This window comes from Sinocyclocheilus rhinocerous, unplaced genomic scaffold (genome assembly GCF_001515625.1).
Source record: "Sinocyclocheilus rhinocerous isolate Xijiao unplaced genomic scaffold, SAMN03320098_v1.1 scaffold215, whole genome shotgun sequence".
Taxonomy (NCBI): domain Eukaryota; kingdom Metazoa; phylum Chordata; class Actinopteri; order Cypriniformes; family Cyprinidae; genus Sinocyclocheilus; species Sinocyclocheilus rhinocerous.
Genome location: NW_015660885.1, coordinates 535,090 through 557,589, shown reverse-complemented (window position 1 = coordinate 557,589; position 22,500 = coordinate 535,090). Strand labels below are relative to the sequence as shown.

General features: G+C 34.1%; 3 protein-coding genes across 4 annotated transcripts in view; all 3 read right to left on the bottom strand.

The window, feature by feature from the left end:
* The window catches only part of LOC107725749 (autophagy-related protein 16-like), a 12,906-nt gene extending 909 nt beyond the window's left edge, over positions 1-11,997 (bottom strand). Inside the window, exons 1-16 of the mRNA XM_016535135.1 lie at positions 11,989-11,997; positions 11,695-11,768; positions 11,362-11,613; positions 10,893-10,958; positions 9,669-9,755; positions 9,427-9,489; positions 9,054-9,098; positions 7,345-7,447; positions 5,389-5,494; positions 4,833-4,903; positions 3,226-3,333; positions 3,178-3,185; positions 2,194-2,328; positions 1,955-2,104; positions 1,692-1,739; positions 746-847 (exon numbers count right to left, since the gene is read on the bottom strand). Of these exons, the coding sequence (XP_016390621.1) occupies positions 746-847; positions 1,692-1,739; positions 1,955-2,104; positions 2,194-2,328; positions 3,178-3,185; positions 3,226-3,333; positions 4,833-4,903; positions 5,389-5,494; positions 7,345-7,447; positions 9,054-9,098; positions 9,427-9,489; positions 9,669-9,755; positions 10,893-10,958; positions 11,362-11,613; positions 11,695-11,768; positions 11,989-11,997 (1,427 nt within the window). The remainder of the gene's footprint in view (positions 1-745; positions 848-1,691; positions 1,740-1,954; positions 2,105-2,193; positions 2,329-3,177; positions 3,186-3,225; positions 3,334-4,832; positions 4,904-5,388; positions 5,495-7,344; positions 7,448-9,053; positions 9,099-9,426; positions 9,490-9,668; positions 9,756-10,892; positions 10,959-11,361; positions 11,614-11,694; positions 11,769-11,988) is intronic.
* A 67-nt stretch (positions 11,998-12,064) lies between these two features.
* LOC107725748 (autophagy-related protein 16-1-like) lies at positions 12,065-14,080 on the bottom strand. The gene is made up of 4 exons (XM_016535134.1): positions 14,003-14,080; positions 12,888-12,999; positions 12,200-12,293; positions 12,065-12,083 (listed from the first exon to the last, which is right to left on the bottom strand). The coding sequence occupies exons 1-4, from the start codon at positions 14,027-14,029 to the stop codon at positions 12,065-12,067; spliced, it is 252 nt and encodes an 83-aa protein (XP_016390620.1). The 5' UTR covers positions 14,030-14,080.
* A 1,342-nt stretch (positions 14,081-15,422) lies between these two features.
* Positions 15,423-22,500, bottom strand: part of cldn15lb (claudin 15-like b) — an 8,504-nt gene continuing 1,426 nt past the window's right edge. Inside the window, exons 1-6 of one of the 2 annotated variants that reach the window (XM_016535154.1) lie at positions 21,984-22,113; positions 20,617-20,837; positions 16,983-17,147; positions 16,818-16,899; positions 16,254-16,364; positions 15,423-15,865 (exon numbers count right to left, since the gene is read on the bottom strand). In XM_016535154.1, coding sequence (XP_016390640.1) covers positions 15,775-15,865; positions 16,254-16,364; positions 16,818-16,899; positions 16,983-17,147; positions 20,617-20,836 — 669 coding nt within the window. In that variant the 5' untranslated portion in view covers position 20,837; positions 21,984-22,113 and the 3' untranslated portion in view covers positions 15,423-15,774. Of the gene's footprint in view, positions 15,866-16,253; positions 16,365-16,817; positions 16,900-16,982; positions 17,148-20,616; positions 20,838-21,983; positions 22,114-22,500 lie in introns of those variants that run through there. The other variant, XM_016535156.1, reaches the window with a different exon arrangement.

The window sequence follows — 22,500 nt, the reverse complement described above, 5'->3', positions numbered from 1 at the left end:
TTAACACTGTGATAAATAAACCAAAAGTTTAGTAATCTTACAAAAAACCGAATAAAAAAAAATTCACGTTTTCAGAACCAATAACTAGAACTATAACTAGACTAGACTAGACAACTAGTATATATATAGAATAGAGATGTATTCCATTCTAAATACAGCCAGTGTGTGTGTGTGTGTATGTGTGTTTGTGCGAGTGTGTGTGTGTGTGTGTGAGTGTGTCTGTGTAAGTGTGTGTCTGTGTGTGTGTAAGTGTGTGTCTGTGAGTGAATGTGTTTGTTTGTGTCTGGGTGTGTATGTGTCTGTGAGTATGTGATTCTGTGTGAGTGAGCGTGTGTGTGAGTGAGTGCATGTGCACGAGTGCATGTGTGTTTGTGTGAGTGTGTCTGTGTAAGTGTGTGTAAGTGTGTGTGTGTGTAAGTGTGTGTGTGTCTGTGAGTGATTGTGTTTGTTTGTGTCTGTGTGTGTATGTGTCTGTGAGTGTGTGATTCTGTGTGTTTGAGTGAGTGCATGTGCACGAGTGCATGTGCGCGAGTGCGTGTGTGTGTGTGTGAGCGTGAGAGTGTGTGTGTGAGTGTGTGTGTGTGTCTGTGAGTGAGTGTGTTTGTGTGTGTGTGTGTGAGTGTGTCTGTGTAAGTGTGTGTCTGTGTGTGTAAGTGTGTGTCTGTGTGTGAGTGTGTCTGTGAGTGTGAGTGTGTGTGTGTGACTGTTAGTGTGTTTGTGAGTGTGTGTGTGTGGTCCTGCTCACCTGTGACCCTTATCAAGGGTTTTGTCTAGTTTCCCCGTCAGAACGTTCCAAATGTACAGAACGCCGTCTGCAGAACCGGCCGCCACGTAACTTCCATCAGGACTGAAACACAAACACTCAGAGCTCATACATGTGCACTACAGATGCAGTCAGGTGATTAACGAGCTTTATGAGTCGATGAAAAGCTAATTAATTCAATCAAATGTAACATTAACATAAATAACCAACAATCCGCTAAAATAAAAGCTCAAGGATTTGAAATGTAAAAAGCTTGTGGGTTTGAATATTTGAAAGTAAAGAATTTAATACAAATACTTTATACTTTATTAACTATATTATTAAAAAAATATCATCATCATCACATATTCATTTGTTTATAGTACAACTGTAATTAACATCATATATTTCTGTTATTTAAGTAATAAATTATAATATAATAATAATAATAATAACAGTTCAAATCGCAATATTTGACAAAGTAATAATTTTTTGCCAGTCGTGTAGCCACATAAAAAAATAATAAAAAATATATTTTATCTGTTTACTTGCATGTCATGTGACCATTAACTGGCATCAGAGAACCATGAATGTGTTGTTAAAATATTGAAATATTAATTTAAATTTTTGCGAGGCTTCAAGTAAATATTTTACGTCTATGGCCTTCAGCTGACTAAAAGTTTGGGAACCCCTGACCTACACTATTAATCGTTTGAATGATTTTAGCCTATTTATTAATTGAATATGTATTAATAATTGAGGATTTGTGCCTAGCATCCATATACATGTTATTAGAAACACACCTGTATAGTTCAAATGACCCAAACCAGCCTAATTACACAGGATTTCCTCAAGAACAACTAGTCAGCTAATCAGTCAGGAAACCCACTAAATAGTCCATTTTAAAAATGTGTATGAAAAACAAACTCATGCACTTCACTGCTCTCACCTGAACGTGACCCTGGTGAAGTCTGAACCACACTTGAAACCTTGAGCACTGCAGAAAAACAAAAATTACCATTTTGATTAGAAATCTCAATGCATATGTGACCCTGGAGCACAAAAGCAGTGTTAAGTCGCTGGGGTATATAAAATTTACCCTTATGACTGGTTTTGTGCTCCAGGGTCACATTTTAAGTTGGAATACCAAACAGTAATGTACAACAAACAGATAAACTATTATACAAAGTAAAAGAGGTATGAGCAACGCACTTAAACGTCTGTCGCACTGCATTACTGCGCAGATCGATGATCTTCACCAGGTCGTCACGAGAGCAGCTCAGCAGCTCGGTCCGGTCGTGATTGAGGTCCAAAGAGGTAATGCGTCCCAGCAACTCCAGCTCATGCACGATACTCTCCGCCCTAAACACCAGAAATATTAGCAACTAAGACAGAAGTATCTGAGCATTGCAGCCTAACTCTACGTCTTCTCCAGTCAAATCCTGACTCACCTGATGTCCCAGAAACGAACTTTCTTATCGAAGTGTCCGCTCATCACACACTGCTCCGTGCAGACGATGTCATTACAGCTAGAACCAGCAAACACCGTCTTCATGCCTGAGAAAGAGAGTCTTATTAGGCTGATACTTCAAGACAGTTAAAAGCAACCAGCAATTTTCATGAGTACAAATTCAGAGAAATAACTGTTCAAAAAACCGTCAACTACCAGAAAACTTTCGTTTTTAAAACTAGCTACTTTTACACATTTTAGTTTAGTCTGTTTCTGTAGGAAATAAACAAAAATAAACTAATATTTAATATGAATTAAATACTAATGTAATTAAAATTAACTTAAATATGAATGAATAAAGTAGATTTTTACAATTCACATTGAAAAAGTTGTTGAAAAGTTGAAAAAAAAAAAAACGAACTAATATTTCATGTTAATTAAATTTGAATAAAGTATTAATGTAATATTAAACCAAATTTATATTAATTAAAAAATAATTAAACAAATTAAAACAAAATGAACTAATATTTAATATTAATTAAATATTAATGAAATTAATATTAATATTTAGTTTGTAATTTTTACAATTCTCATTAGAAATCCTGATGCATTTAAAGTTGAAACCTGTTGAAAAGTTTAAAATGAACTAATATTTAATGTTAATGAAATGTTAATCAAATATTAATGTAATATTAAATTAATATTAATTTAAAACATTTTAAATTAATATTTAGTTTGTCTATTTTTTACAAAAATCACTAGAAATCCTGGTGCATTTAAAGTTAAAACCTGTTGAAAAGTTGAAAAACTTAAAATATAATAAAAAATAAATAAATAAAAACATTAAAAAATATTTAATTGAGAAATAATATTTAATATTTAATTTAATTAACACCAATTCAATTAATTAATTAAATATGAATTAACGTTAATATTTTTAATATTAATATTTAGTTTGCAACACAGAACACAGAAATGGACAAACAACATTTTCTGAAGGTCAAGCAAAAGGACAAATTGATTATAAGCTAACATGCGTGCATGGCTGTGTTTTCAGTGAAATGCTCACCCGCAGTCTGTAGTCATCAACAGTCCAGATTCTGCTGGCGAAATCATTCGACGCAGCCAGCAGATACGAGCCCTGCAGAGCACAAACACACTGCTGTCAGTCACCACAGTAAAAACACACCTCACTTTCATTGGTGTTGATCATTGGCTGAAGATATGCATTACATATAGCTCACGTTATGCGTAGACTGATGGTCTGAAATTAAGACCCTATTAATTCAATTGGGTTTTTGTGGCTTTTTATCTATATATGACAGTGAACTCCTGAGACAAAAGAAACATTTAGCAGATACATGCATTTAAATGGATTCATGTGCATTGTGTGTACACACCATAAAGCATCTGCTGAATGAATAAATGTAAATGTTTTGTATGTTTTGCAAATGCTCTATTGAATGAAAATTCAAGCCGATATTATAAACAATGACTGTATCCGACGAGATATACTAAGTAGCAAATCATGGTTTTGTTGTGAATTTAAATGAAAAATTACGAGGTCAAAGACCATGTTAAAAATGTAACGTATGCATATACACTTGTTGAATCAATCACAATAAGATCAATAACATGCATTTGCTAAAAACATCTACAGAATTTTGACTTTAAGGATATTTTCCAGTAACAATACTTGAAAATATGGAGAATCTGCAATTGTCCAATCATTTCATGAGGTCTTTAGGGCCCTATGAAATACATTTTTCTATTTTATTTTTCTGGGTTCTGTTTTAAAGAGTCCCATAACTGGTAATAATCAAATATCACGTCTAATCAATAGAATTCATAAAACTTTAACAATTTCATCTTCTAAAATGTAATGCAAAAATTCCTTTAAAATTAATATTGTTTTTTTATTTACTTTTTTTATTATTTTTTTTCTTTCTTTCTTTTTTATTTTATTCAAATCAATTTTATTTTATAGTAAAAATTTCTGGCATCGCGTTAAACCAAACTTTTAATTTGCTGGCTTGTAGTGAAGAACTTAAGAGTTAAATATTAAATAGTAATTAAATATTAATGTAATTAATATTTAATTAAATAAATTAAGATTAATATTTAGTTTGTCATTTTTACAACTCTCGTTAAAAATCCTGATGCATTTAAAAACCTGTTGAAAAGTGTAAAATGAACTAATATATAATGTTAATTAAATGTTAATCAAATATTAATGTAATATTAATTCAAAAAATCAAAATTAATATTTAGCTTGTCTATTTTTTACAATAATCAATCTCGCAGTGAAGGACTTAAAGAGTTTTAGTGTGTATTTGAGGACAGTTTTTATCAAATAAAAAGGTGAAATGCTTGTGAACTCTCAAATTGATTTATTCATCCAAAAATCCACACGACCGCGTTTTTTCAGATGTATTTCCAAGAAAAAAATATCGTCTTATATTCGGGTCAATACGGTATATAGTACATTTCATCAGCAAATGATGGATTTCCTTGATTCTGTTTGCATTAGGGAAACCATAGGGCTCTAGGTTGTCATATCAGATATTCTTTTCTTTTATAAGCAGCTGTATCCTTATTTAAAGATGTGGTGTTAATAGTAAAGTAGACAGAATAACTCACCGCACTATCAAACTCTATGCTGGTGATTCCAGCATTACTGCCCGTCAGTGCACCTTTAGGTTCACATCGCCCTGGAGAAACAAAAAAAAAGCTTTTAAAACCTCCCACGGACAAACCTGAACATCTACTGAATCTTTGCTTCAGGAGGAAACAGAAATTCTGCAGTGGTTTCATTAAACCTTGTGAAACTGAGCTGGCATAACGCACAATTCGGCCGACTTCCTCTTTGAAACGACTGAAGGTCTCAGCTTGAAAACTTGAGATCATGAGCCTGTCTTCAGTCCGACCCTCCTGTGTGTCATGCTTCTGTTTGACGCTGCTGTTATCAAGTCGTCTTATTCTCGAAAAGACTCTACATATACAGCAGAAACGTCCATAATATCAGCCGCCTCCTCCAACCAGCGATGCACGACTAGAGCAAGCTGGACAAAATGAGCCGAGGCTGCTGGGAGGGACGGGAGGACTGGAAGGAGACGAAGGCTTCAGACCTTTTACATCTCATCACTGACCTCTGAACCCTGATGAAACGGTGAATGATAATACAGGTGTACAGTACCAGAAACAACCTCCCAGAGCTTCACCCTGCGGTCCATTCCTCCCGTGGCAAGCAGACGGGAACCGGGACTGAACCTCACGGCGTTCACTTCTCCATCGTGGGCGTCCTACACACAAACACACCAACACAATCACTCGAGGAAGATTATGAGTTTTACGGTTCTGCTTTTAGAGACTCAAATCAAACAGGCCACCTGTTGTGCTGAAAATGTAGGTTTTGTGTTGATTTCCATGCAATTCATCCAAAAAATTAATACATTGACACTACAGATTCATGTAAAAACAGAAAACCTTTATTGGAGCTTGTCAGAGACTAAAAACTAAATATGAGAAATTAATAGATACATCCTTTATGCAGTGAATTTTGGCGGCTGATAAGGTAAAAAAAAAAAGATTTAATTTATAAATTGTAATGTGTGTGCAAAATACAGACAATCTATTAAATTATAAATAGTGATATCAATATATTTTGAGAATGTGATTTAAAAACAAATTTTATTTGAGATATGTAAATTGCAATTAAATTTAAAAATAAAAAATAAATCCACACACATATACAATATATACTACACGTATATCTTAATGACAATTCATGTATAAAACAGTATGTCCTTTTTCATTTGTTATTTCACATTTTCAAATTTTAATACATTTATAGGGGTCAATTTGACGCACCTATTTTTATGTTCTAAATTAACTGCACACACACACAAAACACAAATATTTCCTTATTTTTTGTGAAATGATTTTTGGCAAATTGCATGGAAACCAATGGGGGAGTCAATATGAGCCCAACATAAAGGTCGAGACAAAATCTGTACAGCCTTTCCAAAACACATATGTGACCCTGGAGCACAAAACCAGTCATAAGGGTCAATTTTTTGAAATTGAGATTTATATGTCATCTGAAAGCTGAATAAATAAGCTTTCTATTGATGTATGGTTTGTTAGGATAGGACAATATTTAGCTGAGATACAACTATTTGAAAATCTGGAATCTGAGGGTGCAAAAAAATCTAAATACTGAGAAAATCATCTTTAAAGTTGTCCAAATGAAGTTCTTAGCAATGCATATTACTAATCAAAAATTAAGTTTTAATATATTTACAGTAGGAAATTTACTAAATATCTTCATGGAACATAATCTTTACTTAATATCCTAATGATTTTTGGCATAAAAGAAAAATTGATAATTTTGACCCATACAATGTATTTTTGGCTATTGCTACAAATATACCCCAGCGACTTAAGACTGCTTTTGTGCTCCAGGGTCACATATGTGTCGAAACTTCGCCTGCACATTCATGAGAAATATTCATAAAGTTGGAAAAAGAAATAAATAGTTCAAGCACTTTGAAAATCAAGAGTGGGTCAAATTACAACACAATAGAAGGGTCCAATTTAATTCGATTAAATTACATTTACAGTGTTATTAGTGCACTAATATGTAGGTTGGTTTCCTGTTGTTGCTTTTAAAACTTGTAGAATTCAGATTCACCAAACTTTGACTGAAAATGAGATGGAAATTCAACCAAATCACTTGCTCCCAGTCTAAAGCAAAATTAGTCAAATAAACAAGGTTTTCTCCTGTTTTGAGCTTGTTTTAAAGGTCTCAGCTTGAAAACTTGAGATCATGCACCAGTTTAACGTTCTCCTCCCTTCTGGCCCTCCTTTGTGTTGTCCTTCTGTTGGACGCTGCTGTCGAGGTCACAATCGGTTCTCTAAAAGACTCTTATTCAGCAAAAACGTCCAAAGTATCAGCCGCCACCTCGAACCAGCAATGCACAACTAGAGCATGCTGGGAAATAATCAAGAGGGGCTGCTGGGAGGGGCGGACGGACTGGGAGGAGACCTGGATATCAGACCTTTTACATCACATCACTGACCTTTAAACACTGACCTCTGCAGATCAGAAGTGAAGGATGCATGAAAGAGAACGAATGAAAGTGACACTCACAAAGACGTGCAGCGCAGTGGAGGGAACTCGGACATCAGCGCAGGCCGACGGCACCTCAGCGCTTTCAGGAGACGAGCCGAACGAATTCGCCGAGCGACGCCTTCTGAGGGAAAGAAAGCGCATGTGTCACACGGGCTGAGCTGAAGTCATACTGGACGATCTTACGCTCTCATATGTGACCCTGGAGCACAAAAGCAGTCTTAAGTCGCTGGGGTATATTTGTAGCAATAGCCAAAAATACATTGTATGGGTCAAAATTATCGATTTTTCTTTTATGCCAAAAATCATTAGGATATTAAGTAAAGATCATGTTCCATGAAGATATTTAGTAAATTTCCTACCGTGAATATATTATATATATATTTGCATTGATTGTAAAGCTAATTTTTTGAGCTTCAGATGCCACACTGGAAACCTTATAATTGACTATATATAATTACTGGATAAATGCACAATTAAACCAGACATTATCAGATCATTCCTAATATAATTCCCTCAATCAGTGAATGCAAATTATTCAGATGATGTAGAAATCTCAATTTCGAAAAATGGACCCTTATGACTGGTTTTGTGCTCCAGGGTCACATGTTTCTTACAAAACATGTCATCTTCATAAAGAGGGTCATTCACGGACTGAAGCTGTTATAACTGCATGACTGCATCTGTAACATTGATTATAGCATGGCAATATTTGAGGTGAAATGTAAAACTCGCCTCTTTGACAAACAAAACTGATGCAAATAAAACACTTCAAAGCAAACTCAAATCTATGCAGGGTGGGTGATGATATTGATATTTAAAATTATATTTCATTTTTATAGATTAGAATGTGCGTAAAATACAAACTAAAAATGCTTCTGTCTAGATTTAAAAGTTTTATAAATTATGATACGTGTATAAAATTTTAATGATAAATAGCGATGTCCATATATTTTGATGTGCTTTAAAAATAATTAGAAGGAAAACTTTGAGAACTCAAGTAAATTGCAATTTAATTGAGACATCTAAAACAAATTTTAACTACATATATTTTTAATGACAATATGCATAAAATACACACAAATAAACTATTTTTAAAATTTGATGAGATTTAATAACACATGTAAAAGGCTAAAGACAAACAAATTGACAACTCGTGTAAAATTCAATTAAATAAAAAATATACATTTAATTGTGATTTACATGAGTTGTGTGTGTGTATAACATGTAAGATACAAGTATATATATTATATATATTTGCATTGATTGTAAAGCTAATTTTTTGAGCTTCAGATGCCACACTGGAAACCTTATAATTGACTATATTTACTTACTGGATAAATGCACAATTAAACCAGACATTATCAGATCATTCCTAATATAATTCCCTCAATCAGTGAATGCAAAACCAATATAAAATTTATAGAAATGTCTCCCAGCTCGTAGTTTCACCTGGCAAATCACCCACCCAGCCAAAACTCACACACAACTACACACAGAGCAACGGGCAGCCTGCAAACATCACAAATAGATCCAAAAACACAGCAGCATCCTGCAGGAAATGACACATATACGAGGAACAGGAAGCATTGAGAGCAGTTACCCACAATCCCTTTCACAGCCCTTCTGAAATATAATTCTGTTAGCATGCTTCAGGGTTCACATCAGCACAGAATCGCTCTCACACACACACACACACACACACATCCTGACACCACAGTGTGTATCACCTGGAGTCAGATGGGACGAAACCAGGTTGGACAGAATCAGACAAGCTGCAGACACAGAGAGAGTGTAGAATGAGACACACACACACACACACACACACATTCTCACACACACATTCTCACACACACATTCTCACACATTCACACACACACACACAAAAGAGAGTTACAAAAACATGTCCAGGCCAAAATAAGAAATGTTTTTTGCACATTTTAGGACCATTATGGTGTTTTGCATTGTTTTGCGTCACTCCATGACAAGTTTTGCTTTAGATTTTGAGCTTAAATATGACCTGGAGATGTTCTAGACAAATTTTGTGTGCAAAATGAAGAAGAAAAGAAACATTTGTGCCCATACACACAGACTGAAACATACCCAAAGATATTAGAGATGGAATCCAGCAGTCCAGCAGGAGGAGGAGGCTGAGACACTCGTCTACTGAGAAACAGACACACAGCATCAGTTACTGCATTCAGTGAAGAGCATGAGTTGTGAAATCTGTAACTCTGTGTGTGTGTGTGTGTGTGTGTGTGCGTATGCACGTGTGTGTATGTGTGTGTGCGCATGTGTGCGTGCGTGTGTGTGTGTGTGTGTGTGTTGTTGGTGTGTGTGTTTACCTGGGTGCACGACTGGTCTGTCTGCTCGGTGACGTTTCACCCGTTCCCTTCCCAGCATCCTCTGAGAGAACTTCGATGTCATCATCTCTAGACCAATCAGAAAACAGCATCCAGTGGGATTTCAGAATGATTGAACAGGATTCCCAAAAGCTACAGAAATTAACCAGGGCTTGAATTCATACCTATTAAATAATATTTGACATAAATGGATGATACATTGTATTTTGATATGCCCTCATAAACGGCAAAAACTACCCCCAAAAATTCAAATCAAATGAGTAAATATTAATATTTATTATAATTATAAATATTAATATTAACGTAAAATATAATATCTATGACTTTGACAGGTATTTGACTACTAGACCTGTGTTGTTATTGTTAAGTAAAACTATTTTTAAAAATTGGTAATTGAAATAAAGCTAAAATAAAATATAAATATTAGATGAAAAACTTAAATGTAAAACACTTAAATTAAAAAATTAAAAATGCTGCCTTGGAAAATAACTAAGTTTAAGTACTAAAATTTGAAATAAAAATGTAAATAAAAATAGAAATATGAAGCTAATAGCAATATGGAAACAAACCAAAAAAACAACTTAAACTATAATGAAAACTGAAAAGCACTTAAATTAAAATGAGAAATGCTGCTTTGACAACTAACTGAAATAAATTAGTTTAAGTACTAAAATTACTACAATTAAAATGGGGAAAAAAATATTATAAAGCTAAATGCTAAATAGAAATATTTTTTTTTAAATTACTAAAACTAAAACTAAAATGAAAACTGAAAATGTAAAATTAAAAGCTAATTCAAAATGAATAAATACTACAATAGTATACAAATAACACTAATGGATACAAATGTTTATTATTTTAAAAAGAGTGTGCTCACAAAGAGTGTTTACACTATAGAAATCTCCATTATTGTAAATTGTATAATTTTATTTAATGCCATGTCAGCATCTGGGGCTATTTTCATGGCAAAAACTCAATTACAAAAATGCAAATATCACATAAACACAATAAAAACCAATCAAACACAGCAAGTAATATTACAACATATTAACATATAAATTAACATATGATAAAAATTCTAAAACCTTTTCAGTTCTTAAGTGAACTAACTTCATAAAAGAGCTTTCTACTTGCATTAAAACCGGGACAGTCCAAAACAATATGTTTCACTGTACCTAGTAGACATATTTCTAAACACAAACTCACGGGTCTATGGGAAGAGGTTCCTTCGCTGCGTCCGCCAGTTCCTTCTGAAGCTTCGCCTGTCTGCGCCTGCAAGGATATCAGTGTGTTAAACACACTTTACACACACATTTAAACTCTACTGAACCTCCCAGCCTGTTTCAAACAACCAATAACGAGGAGAATCATAATGAGCTCATTTCTGCATGGAGGGTCAGGAAAAGAGCCCCTTTTTTCAGCATAGATGGTCAGAAACTGATGGGTGGCGGCCAATCACGCATTTCCATTGTTTTTAAACGACTCTTAACGACTGATCGATTTAAACAGCGAGATCGAGAGTGTTCAGCTCACACACAAACGAGCCGTTAACGACGTCGTTTACACGCATGATGAACTTAAAGGTCGTACAAATGAAAGGGTATTTTAGAAGCACAAATAGTCCAGCATCCAGATTTCAGGTTCAAACTTGAGTTGAATAGTGTGTGTTTCTGACCTGGAGTCCTTCTCGTTCTCAGCGTTGAGTTTGTTGGCCTCCTGCGCTTTCTCTGCCATCCAGCGTGTCACCAGCTCCTGATTGTCCTCTGTGGTTTTCCGTAGTTTCTCCTCCAGGGCGCTGAACGTGATCTGCAGGGCATCGTACTCGTCTCGCAGCGTCTGATTGGCTCGTTCCAGATCGGCCAGAGAGTTGCGCAGCTCGCGACACTCTCCTTCCAGACGGGAGATCTGCTGCTGATACTCCAGCATCCTGACCAAACACACACGTGAAAGCTTCACACACCGCTGATCTCAATCAGATTCATAAAGCACACTCACTCACTGAACTCACTTGGCTTCATTACTCTGGATCTCTTTGTCTTTCTGCTGAATCTGGTTGTTTAGTTCAATCACGCTCTGGGCCAACTGCAAAAACACAAAGAAATTAGATTTTTATTGGCATGTTTTCCCGCCAGTGCTATTTTAGTATCATTGATACTATAGTTGTTGTGTTTTTTTTTCATATTTTGAATTCAAATTTATTTTTATATTTCCTGTTTTCACTATATTTTGAGTTAAAGTTTTAGTAATTTTGTTGTATGTTACACACACACACAGACACACACACACACAGACACACACACACACAGATCATGTTACTTTCTTGTATTCATAATGCAACAATTCATAATTGGTTTCCTCTTCACGTAATGTTCTTCTCTCTACACGTTATTTCCTCTCCTTAATGTTACAACGGATTACAAAAGATGTCAATAAGCTCAATATCACCACACATAGAGAGATCTAGATTACATGGTCTAAGTCAGAGCTGATGGAGAAAGTTTTCCCATGAGCACCTGAGGTCGTGTCTGTTCTGTTGCTCATATTTCTCGGTCTGGAGACGTTCAGAAAAAACAACCTGAAGATCAGACTTCTCTAACAACCGGTTATCTGGAGACAAAGAGAAACAGAAATTGTATATTGAAATAATATCCGACAGGAAAATAATTTAAAAGAAGATGTGTTAATATATTATATTATATTATGTTATTTTTCGTTTAGGACATCAGAAAGCACATATTGGAAGATTATAAAACAAAAAAAAATTTCTGTGCACGGTATGTCCACGAATATTTATTTGTATTGAATTTGTTGGAAAATGTAATCATTATTAAATTTTTTTTTTTATTTAAATATTTAATATTTAGTGGTAAAGATGATATGTACAATTTAGACTTTTGATTGTCAATCCAAATCAATTATATCAATATTTTTTTTAAATATTGTTAATCTTTAATAGAAAGATCTTAGATTTACAAGAATGAATTTTTTTAATTATTAATTTCTTATCAATTTGAAATCAATGCAATAACGTGTCAGCAACAAACAAACATAAGTTAAAATAATCTATTATTAGTATTATTATTAATAACAATAATAATAATAACAAAATCAATTCCAGCTCACATAACCATACCTAAGTAAATAAACAAAACAAATAAATAAATAACTAAATAAATGTGCGTGTGTGTGTGTGTGTCTTACACTGGTGTATGATCTCCTCGAAGGCCTGACGCTGAACTCGGTCTCTCTGCTTCAGCTGCTCCACGACGTGACGTTTCCACAAACACTCGACTCTACGTCCCGCCATCTGCTCCTGCACACACACACAGACACACGCGCACACACACGCACAGACACACGCGCGCACACACGCGCGCACACACGCACAGACACACGCGCACACACACGCACAGACACACACACTTAAGTGCACTGACACAGTTAATATTCCAGTGAACCAGTTCCCTAAAGCAAACACAATTAACCAAGAGTAGAGTGTTTCTTAATTCAGGGCACGTTCAGGCCTCGGGGAAAAGAGGAACATCTGTCCTCAACACAGGAGGAAGTGACTCAAGATCAAACACCAGAAATTACATTTTTAAACCGAAACAAACACACTGATGACAAGATAATTACTCGAAACAATTAGAAAAAGTAGGTTAAACACCTGACAGATCACTAATGCACATTCAAAGCGTCAGAAATGACATCTTTGTGCATTTTATGCACATTTGTACTAATGATCTGCCTGAATTTATCACACGTGATTGATCAGATATTAGTGTCAATCAATAATAATCAATAACACGGTTTTTTATGACTCAGATTATGAGATCTGCCGTGTCATTCAAGCTTTAGGATGGAAATAAACCTGCCATGATGCTGAATCACGTGCGCTGAAGACATGTAAGACACATAAAACATGTTTCAAACAGGTTAAATGGAAAATATAAGCAATAATTCGGCTGTCATCTCAGACAGACAGATTAAACTGATCGCTTGTTATGTACAAGAACACACTAAATAAACAGCACGAGATGTAATCTGATTATAAATAGCGTCGTTATTAATAGACAATCTGTAGCTGTTGTGGTTTGTAGATATTCTACAAAGCGATTTATCAGATCTGCATCGGCTAATCGCTGCACTTGGCTTTCACTATCGAAAAACAGCAGGTTTACTTTACCTCACAGCGTCTAAACGCGTTTCCGCTAGTTTAGATGGACTCTTCTTGACGATAAAAATAATTATTCCGACTAATAAGAGCCGAACCGTGTCATAAGAGGTTTAATCGGACAGGTTTCATGCTAACCCACTCCGGACTGAAGAATCACGGACGCCATTTTGGCTCAACAGACGTCTGTTTCCTGCTGCGCCGTCGCGGGAGTTCTACGTCACGACCGCGTGCTTCCCCTTCCAAACTTTATTTGAAGCCTTTATGACTCGAGTATAAAAAAAGAAAAATGAAGTTAGTTGCATAAAATATTTGGGAAAGCACTGGGAAACAATCTAATACTTGGTATAATTAACACATGTGATATTTTCGAAATAGAGTACGAATTTGAATTGTAATGTCAACCTCACAATAAACCTGTATCATAAACAAGACCATTATCAGTTATTTGAATAAATGTATTAAAAAAACTAAAAATAAGTAGTATTTTCAGGAAAATATGCTGAACAAATAATTCTTTTTAGATACAGTTTAGAGTTAAGCCTGTGCAGTTTTAAAAGCATTTTATGTATATTTCTCTAAATAAGTCATAACAGTACAGAGGCTTATTTATACTGTTCCCATTTTGCATTTTTGCCTAAAATAATAGATTTGTCATCTGCTTTTCCTTGTCTGATATAAATGCATTGTCAAGAAATATCAAGATAAGAGTTATAAAGGTATTGTTTTATGAAAATTTATTGTCAAGATCAACCCAAAAGGATCCAGAGAAGTATATTTCATTTAAAGGGACAAAGTACATTTTTTAACAGGTTTGTTGGCGAAAGCAATCAACCATGTCTTTACAAGTTCAGCACACCACACTAAAAGTTATACACTATTTTCAATAAAACAATTCAGTCTCAAACATAATTAAAATAAAAAGGAAAGAAACCTCTGAGGTTTGGCTGATAATTGCAGTAAAACATAAAAAAACACACACAATTGCAAAACTTCACAGAATTGTTTAATTTTATATAACATTATTAACAATTTTATAAATTGTAACATTTATATAACATACTAAAATGATCCATATAAGCCTGACATAAAAGTATTAAAGTCAACATGAGATTTAATGAGAAACAAATGTACAGCAGGGGCATTGACGTGATGCTGTAAAGCAGTTAGTTTTTGTTAATATTTTGAATTAGTTTATATTTTTATATTTTCATTTTGTGAGTTTTAGTAATTTTGTTGTGTCACTTTTATTAGATTTTGTTCATTTTTAATCTTTTTTTATTTATTTCAGTTTTAGTTATTTTAGTACATCAAGTTAAACTAAATGAAAAAGAAATATTTATTTATTATCATTATATTTCAAGTAACAAAAGTTTTTTCATAGGTTTTGGATTTGGTTTTAGTTCACTATATTATACACTCTCAGAAAAAAAGGTACAAAAGCTGTCACTGGGGCGGTACCTTTTCAAAAAGGCACACCTTTGTACCTAAAGAGTCCATATTGGTACTTTAAAGATACATATAAGTACCTAAAGTGTACATATTAGTACCTAAAAGGTACAAAAGTGTACCTTTTGAAAAGGTACCGCCCCAGTGACAGCTTTTGTACCTTTTTTTCTTAGAGAAAAGTGAGTGTTTCATATCAGAATTGAGTAAAAGCTGAATGAAATCCTCATCTGAAATGCCACCGGCATCTATTGGACTTGAAAACTGAAGTCTTTTCATATAAGCTGAGAAAGCTATTTTACGCTTTGATGCTAGATTATGAAATAAGAACTCAAACACTGATGAATCATGCAAAGTAAGTCAATTAAATAAGCTCAATGCGTTGACTTCTAAAATGCAAGTACAAAAAAATACACACACATCCATGTACAAAAAAGAAAAAGAAAAAAGAAAGCCAAAATAAGACACTCAGACATAAGCTTTGGAGACGCTGTTTTCTGACGGGGCTGATCTGTAGATCTTCTGCGGCTGTGAAGCGCTGTAGTTATAGTTGTGACCCCTGAGAACCAGAGAGAGAATGACAGGTGAGTTTTAGAGCTCTTATCCGTCTCGGACACACGTACACTGTAAAAAAAATTCCGTAAAATTTACGGTAAAAAACCGGCAGCTGTGGTTGCCGGAATTTTACCGTAGAAAATAAGGTAGCTGAAATTTAACGCAGGGAATTCTGGGAATGTCACTTTACGGTTATTCACTGTAAATTATACGGCCTTTTTCACTTCCAAAAACGGTATACTACCGTAAAATTAATGTCCAATACATGTAATGTCCAATACAGTTTTTCACCGTATATAGTAGGGGAATTTACCATTAACCATTTAACAGGTTTTTACTGTAGCATTTTTACGGTCTTTTACCGTTAAATTCACGGTCATTTTTAGACTTACCGTGTTTTGGCAGGTCTTGAGCTCTTAAAGGAAGTGCAGAGGATAGCTCCGCCCAGTATAGCCAGAGCTGCTGCCGCCCATCCCAGATACAGACCAGCGCCCAGTTCATACCTGAAACATCAGCATGTGAGCGTGTTTAGTCATTATAATGGCATTTACATCAGGCTACAGTGTGCTTCATGTCCAAAAGTGTGTCTCAACCCTATAAAACCTTCTGTATCATGTTTAATACGCAAGTTTCTAAAGCCTCTAAATGATGATCAAAACTTTGCTGAAAATCAGTATCTACTCCATGTCTTCTGTCTGATTAAGAGAATTTCATCATATAAATATCAGCATCTGCACCAAATTGCATATTTTTGCTCAGTTTGAGTCTCTGAATAAAACTGAGCTGTTTTTCCTTTATATTCTGAGCCATAAAAACCTGATGGATCAAATATGATACTCAACAAAAAAACACAAATGCACACTCTTTTTAATATTTTGTCTGAAGTTTCAATAAACAATTTCAAAACCTTTTTCAGACTATCATTTCATATGTCCGACTTCACAGTTTTTACTCACTTTGTTCCTCCATAAAAAGGATCATTAAACTCCTGAACGACTCGAGCGGCGTACCACGACACGGCTACCATAACACACAGACCTGAGAGAGAGAACAGGCAGAACATGTGAACATGAATATATATGTTTAGATCATTCAGTCAGAGTGTGTGTGGTTATACTGACCTGACAGCATGAACATGACTCCGGCTGTGAGGCTGATCTTGCCCTTCGACTCCTCAGACGTGCTGCCCAGTTTAGTGCACTTGAGTCCCATCGCAGCCAGAATGACAGCCAGCAGACCCAGAATGAGAGCGATTATCATCAGAGCTCGACAGGCCTGGATATATCCTACAAAACACATCACATCAGAAACACATGTAAGCTTCAGTATATCTTTACAAATGACTAAGGGTGCATGCATGTACCACGGCAGTATCAATTATGGCAGTACTAAAGTATGATATTTGAACATTTCCATGAGAGAAATACCATAGTATTCTCTCAGAAAAAAAGGTAAAAACTGTTACTTGCACGGTACCCTTTCAAAATGTACCATTACAAATATATACCATTTAGAGGTAAATGTACCTTTTAGCTTTTTGTACCTTTTGTTTCTGAGTGTGTAAATATCAAAGTACCATACTATTAAGTCCAGGTCATATTTCACCCCAAAAGCAAAAGAAAAAATATCATTTATAATTAATTCATGAATTAATTCTATTTTGCATGAAAATGAAGCCTGTTCTTGAGACCATTATGATTATTCTGAAATTGCTTTTTTCATTTAAATAAATTATATTAAATATTTAAATGTCATTATAGTGTTTGTTGTACCACCTTTCAATTATTACACCTTAAGTAATAATTAATATTTTTTTTCATTGTAAATTTCTTGAAAATTATGTCAAAACAGACCTTTTTTATTATGCAAAATACAAGTTCTTACATTTTTTCTTTGATTTTGAAATAGATTTCAAATTCAAATAAATGCTGTTCTTTTGAACTTTCTATTCGTCTGTGAATGAACAGCACAACTGTTTTCAACACTGATAATAATCAGAAATGAAGCCTGTTCTTGAGACCATTATGATTATTCTGAAATTGCTTTTTTCATTTAAATAAATTATATTAAATATTTAAATGTCATTATAGTGTTTGTTGTACCACCTTTCAATTATTACACCTTAAGTAATAATTAATATTTTTTTTCATTGTAAATTTCTTGAAAATTATGTCAAAACAGACCTTTTTTATTATGCAAAATACAAGTTCTTACATTTTTTCTTTGATTTTGAAATACACTACCTTTCAAAATGTTTGGGCTCAGAAATTAATATTTTTATTCAGCAAGGATGCATTAAATTGATCAAAAGTGACAGTAAAGGCATTTATAATGTTACTAAAGATTTCAAATTCAAATAAATGCTGTACTTTTGAACTTTCTATTCGTCTGTGAATGAACAGCACAACTGTTTTCAACATTGATAATAATCAGAAATGTTTCTTGAGCAGCAAATCAGCATATTAGAATGATTTCTGAAGATCATGTGACACTGAAGACTGGAGTAATGATGCTGAAAATACAGCTTTGATCGCAGAAATAAATTACATTTTAACAGATATTCTCATAGAAAACAGTTATTTTAAATTGTAATAATATTTCACAATTTGTACTGTATTTTTTATCAAATAAATGCAGCCTTGCTGAGCAGAAGAGACTTTTTTCAAAAAGATAAAAAATCCAAAACTAATGAATGATATGAGTTCAAATAACATGGTATATGAATATGGTAGTGATGCAGTACTACAGTAAATATCAAAAGTAAAACAAATACAAAATTGTATAGTGCATGAATGATTTCTGAAGATCATGTGACACTGAAGACTGGAGTAATGATGCCGAAAATACAGCTTTGATCGCAGAAATAAATGACAGTTTAACAGATATTCTCATAGAAAACAGTTATTTTAAATTGTAATAATATTTCACAATTTGTACTGTATTTTTTATCAAATAAATGCAGCCTTGGTGAGCAGAAGAGACTTTTTTCAAAAAGATAAAAAATCTGAGCCGAAACTAATGAATGATATGAGTTCAAGTAACATGGTATATGAATATGAGCATGGACTCAAACTGCTTGCAGTTTCTGACGCCGGTGCTTCCCTCGGCACACGACTGCCACAGGTTCAGATAGTACCACACAGATGTGATCACCTGATCCGCAAACGTCGACGTGCGCCACGAATCATTCACCAACGACACGAAGGAGAGCAGCCAGCCTCCCAAACACATCAAGAACCCCAGCAGCTGAACCCCAGTCGACATGATCGACTAACACGGCTCAAATCCACACAATATCCGAGAAAACACTATTATGAATCCACAGCTCCACCAGCAGACAAGACTCCACACCGATCCGAGCGCCGTACCAGGATGGGACTGTGTTTGACTCTGTCACTGTGTTATAGATTCAAGATCGGAGTCATAAAACCATAAACTCTGGTCCCTCCTATATGACTTTCACTAGATAACACCGTGGAAGTCAATACAGGACGTGTCATGTGACTTAAGAGACAAACGTTTGAGTGTGACCTCTTTAATAGAAGGCCTTGACCTTTAATGAGGTCAAACTGGGGTCGAGGTGTGTGTGTGTGGCAAACTAAATAAACAGTGACATTTGATTCTAAATGAACTAGATTTTGTCTTTGCCTGAACACATTTTATATAAATCATACACAGCAGCTGAAACAAGGGTCATTTTTAACTAGAAAAGGAAGGTTTATGAGTTTGTGATGAACTTTGAATGATGGCAAAAGACAAAGTCCTGTCTGAAAGTCTTGAAACCAACAGATCAGTTTGTACTTAATTTTTTTTCATACGTAAGCATTATTTTTGTATTATTTATATACTGTTATAGTCAGTGTTATTTTAGTATCATTGATATATCATTATAGCTTTTGTTAAAATTTAGAATTTTGTTACAGTTTTAGTCATTTTTATTATTTTTTGGAAAATATGTCTATATAGTTTTTATTATTTTTTATGCATGACTTTTAGTTCATTTAATTTGAGAAATTTTAGTTATTTGAAGAAAAACTACACAAAAATGAGAAATGTGGCTTTGGCAACTAATTCAAAGAAAGTACGTTTTGTGTTTTTTTTTTTTTTCGTAAAGTTTTAGTTTAGTTTAGTTTTGGCTAACTATACTCCTGATTATAGTATTCATTAATATTTTGAATGATCTTTTATTTTTATATTTTCAATTTTAATTTTAATTTTAGTTTTAGTAAATTTGTTAAATATTTTTTATCATATTTCAGTTTTATTATTTTAGTACTCGTCTTGAACTTAAACTTATGCATTTCAGTTATGACACCATTTTTATTTTTCATGTTTTTTTTTAATATTTTATTTCAACTTTGATTTAATTACTGAAAATGGTTTTCGTTTTAGCTAACACATATGCACATTTTTTCCTTCAAGTAATTGTTTTTATTTAAATCCACTTCCTGTAAATTTAAATTTCAGTTCAGTTTGTTGTAGATTGTGTCCAATTCAAATTTAACCCATAAATGGAAAATAATTCAATTCTTAAATTCTGAATTCTGCCCAAGAGTTAAACTGCAGTCATTTGAAACACATCTGCAGAAAACTGACCTGCATTCTAGAGTAAAGGTGTGTGTGAGTGTTTTATGACTAGTATAAGCTCGTTTCGTCACAGGATTGAGCTCAGAGATCCAGTAAAACCGTGATGATACTGTATCACTGAAACCAACATGCAGTATGACGTAATGCGAGCGAAGGTGCGTGTCTCACCTGGAAGGCCCAGAACGGTCTTGAATCTCTGGCAGTGAATGGCTCCGAGCGAGTTAGACGCACACGACAGCCACAGGCCTTCAAACTGAGAGCTGGCCGTCACCACAGCCTCCCCGTGACTAGCTGTCCTCCACACGGCTGAGTTTGTGGAGCTGGACTCCAAACACCAGCCCACGATTCCCAGAAACATTCCCATCAGCTGAAACACCATCGCTGCCATCCTGAACCAGAGATTCTCACATTTATCAGACTATGCTCAAACAAACTCAGTTTGGACAGACAAACATGTTGTGGTCAAACGTTTACATACACTTAATCTTCAGCAAAATAAGAGGGATTATGATAGAACAAACCCCTCTATAAAAACCTTCAGAATATAGATAGGAATAAAACTTCTAAGTTTGGTGCATGCAGTGGTTTTGCATAAACTGTAGTTCATTGCCTTCATTGGGGGTAAACATTTCAAGAAATTTGATAGAAATGTTAGTGAAGCCCCAAACATCTATCACAATTTAGATATCATCCCGACACCACAATTCTGTCAAATGTCTCCAACGTTGGTTTTTAAACTGGAAAAAATTAACACTTTCTCAAAAAGTTTCATTATCCTTTTAAGTTCCATAAAGAACCATAAAGTCAGCATAAAGGTTCTTCAGGCAGATGTGATTCTAAATGGAACTATTAATATCATTAAAGAACATTTAAGCTTTTCTAGAGTGAGAAATTCAGACGTGTTCCATTCATGATTGATCAAACATCGGACTTCAAACTCTTGTGAAATAAAAGCAAATCATGCAGTGATTAACTTATTAATTCATCTATCTAGTAACATGTATAGAAAGGCTATTAACATCTCACTCATAATGATGAATAAAGCCATTTAGCAACCAATGTTAATTTATAATATCATTGAGATTTTTATTCATATTTCGAATTAATTTTTATGTTTGCTTTCATTTTAATTTTTGTATGTTTTAATAATGTTATTGTGATTTTGTCATAAAAAAAAAAGGTCTATATAGTTTTTTATTCCAGTTTTAGTTATTACATCAGGTTAAACTAAATGAAAATGAGAAATATTGCCTTGGCAACTGGCTAAAATAAAATTCATTTAAGTTTTTCATATTTTATTTAAAGTAACAGGTTTTTTATGGTTTTAATATTATTTGAGTTTACTTTACTACTTAACTAATTATAACAGAAGATACACTGTTGTAAAGATTAAAAACATATTATGGCATTTATTAACAAATGAAGTTAACATGAACTGCTTCGGCATAATTCAGTTTGACTTCAGTTTAAACCTAAAGTACATTCATAAACTTCTACTGATTCATTATATTGATGAAAATTAATATTATACGCACCTGTGTGGCTCCCAGTGGACTATGTGGCCTAATAATGAGTTTCCTTAATGAGTTTTAAGTTTCCTCTGAAGCTGTGACTTGTGAACACGGGTTTCAGTCTATTTGAAAGACGGGTGAGTGTCACTGTGTTAATATTGGCTTTAGGTCAATAACCCTGAAAAATCAAACCCTCTTCAAAACAGAAAAAGGGGACAAAGAGAGAGAGAGAGATGGACAGATGGCCTTCTTTCCAGATGAGACTCATCTCTTGCTTCAGGGTCACCCGTGTGTTTCACACACTTCACAGCACACAGATTACAGCATTATCAACCCGTGAACAAACACAAAGTGAGGCTTTATTCCACTCAAGTACTTAAAAATGCAATTAGAAAGTATATTACCTTCCAAAAGTTCGGGGTGTTTTTGAAAGAAGTCTCTTCTGCTCACCAAGACAGTTTATTTGATCAAAAATACAGTAAAATATGTAATATTATTACCATTTAAAATAACCGTTTTCTATGTGAATATCTGTTAAAAT

Bases quoted from the DNA above. Each gene is read 5' to 3' on its own strand.
- LOC107725748 (XM_016535134.1), bottom strand. From the start codon at position 14,029: ATGGCGTCCGTGATTCTTCAGTCCGGA. The intron at 13,000-14,002 runs GTGGGTTAGCAT...GTGTGTGTGCAG, and splicing joins CCGTGATTCTTCAGTCCGGA to GAGCAGATGGCGGGACGTAG. The intron at 12,294-12,887 runs GTAAGACACACA...CTTTGTCTCCAG, and splicing joins CGAGGAGATCATACACCAGT to ATAACCGGTTGTTAGAGAAG.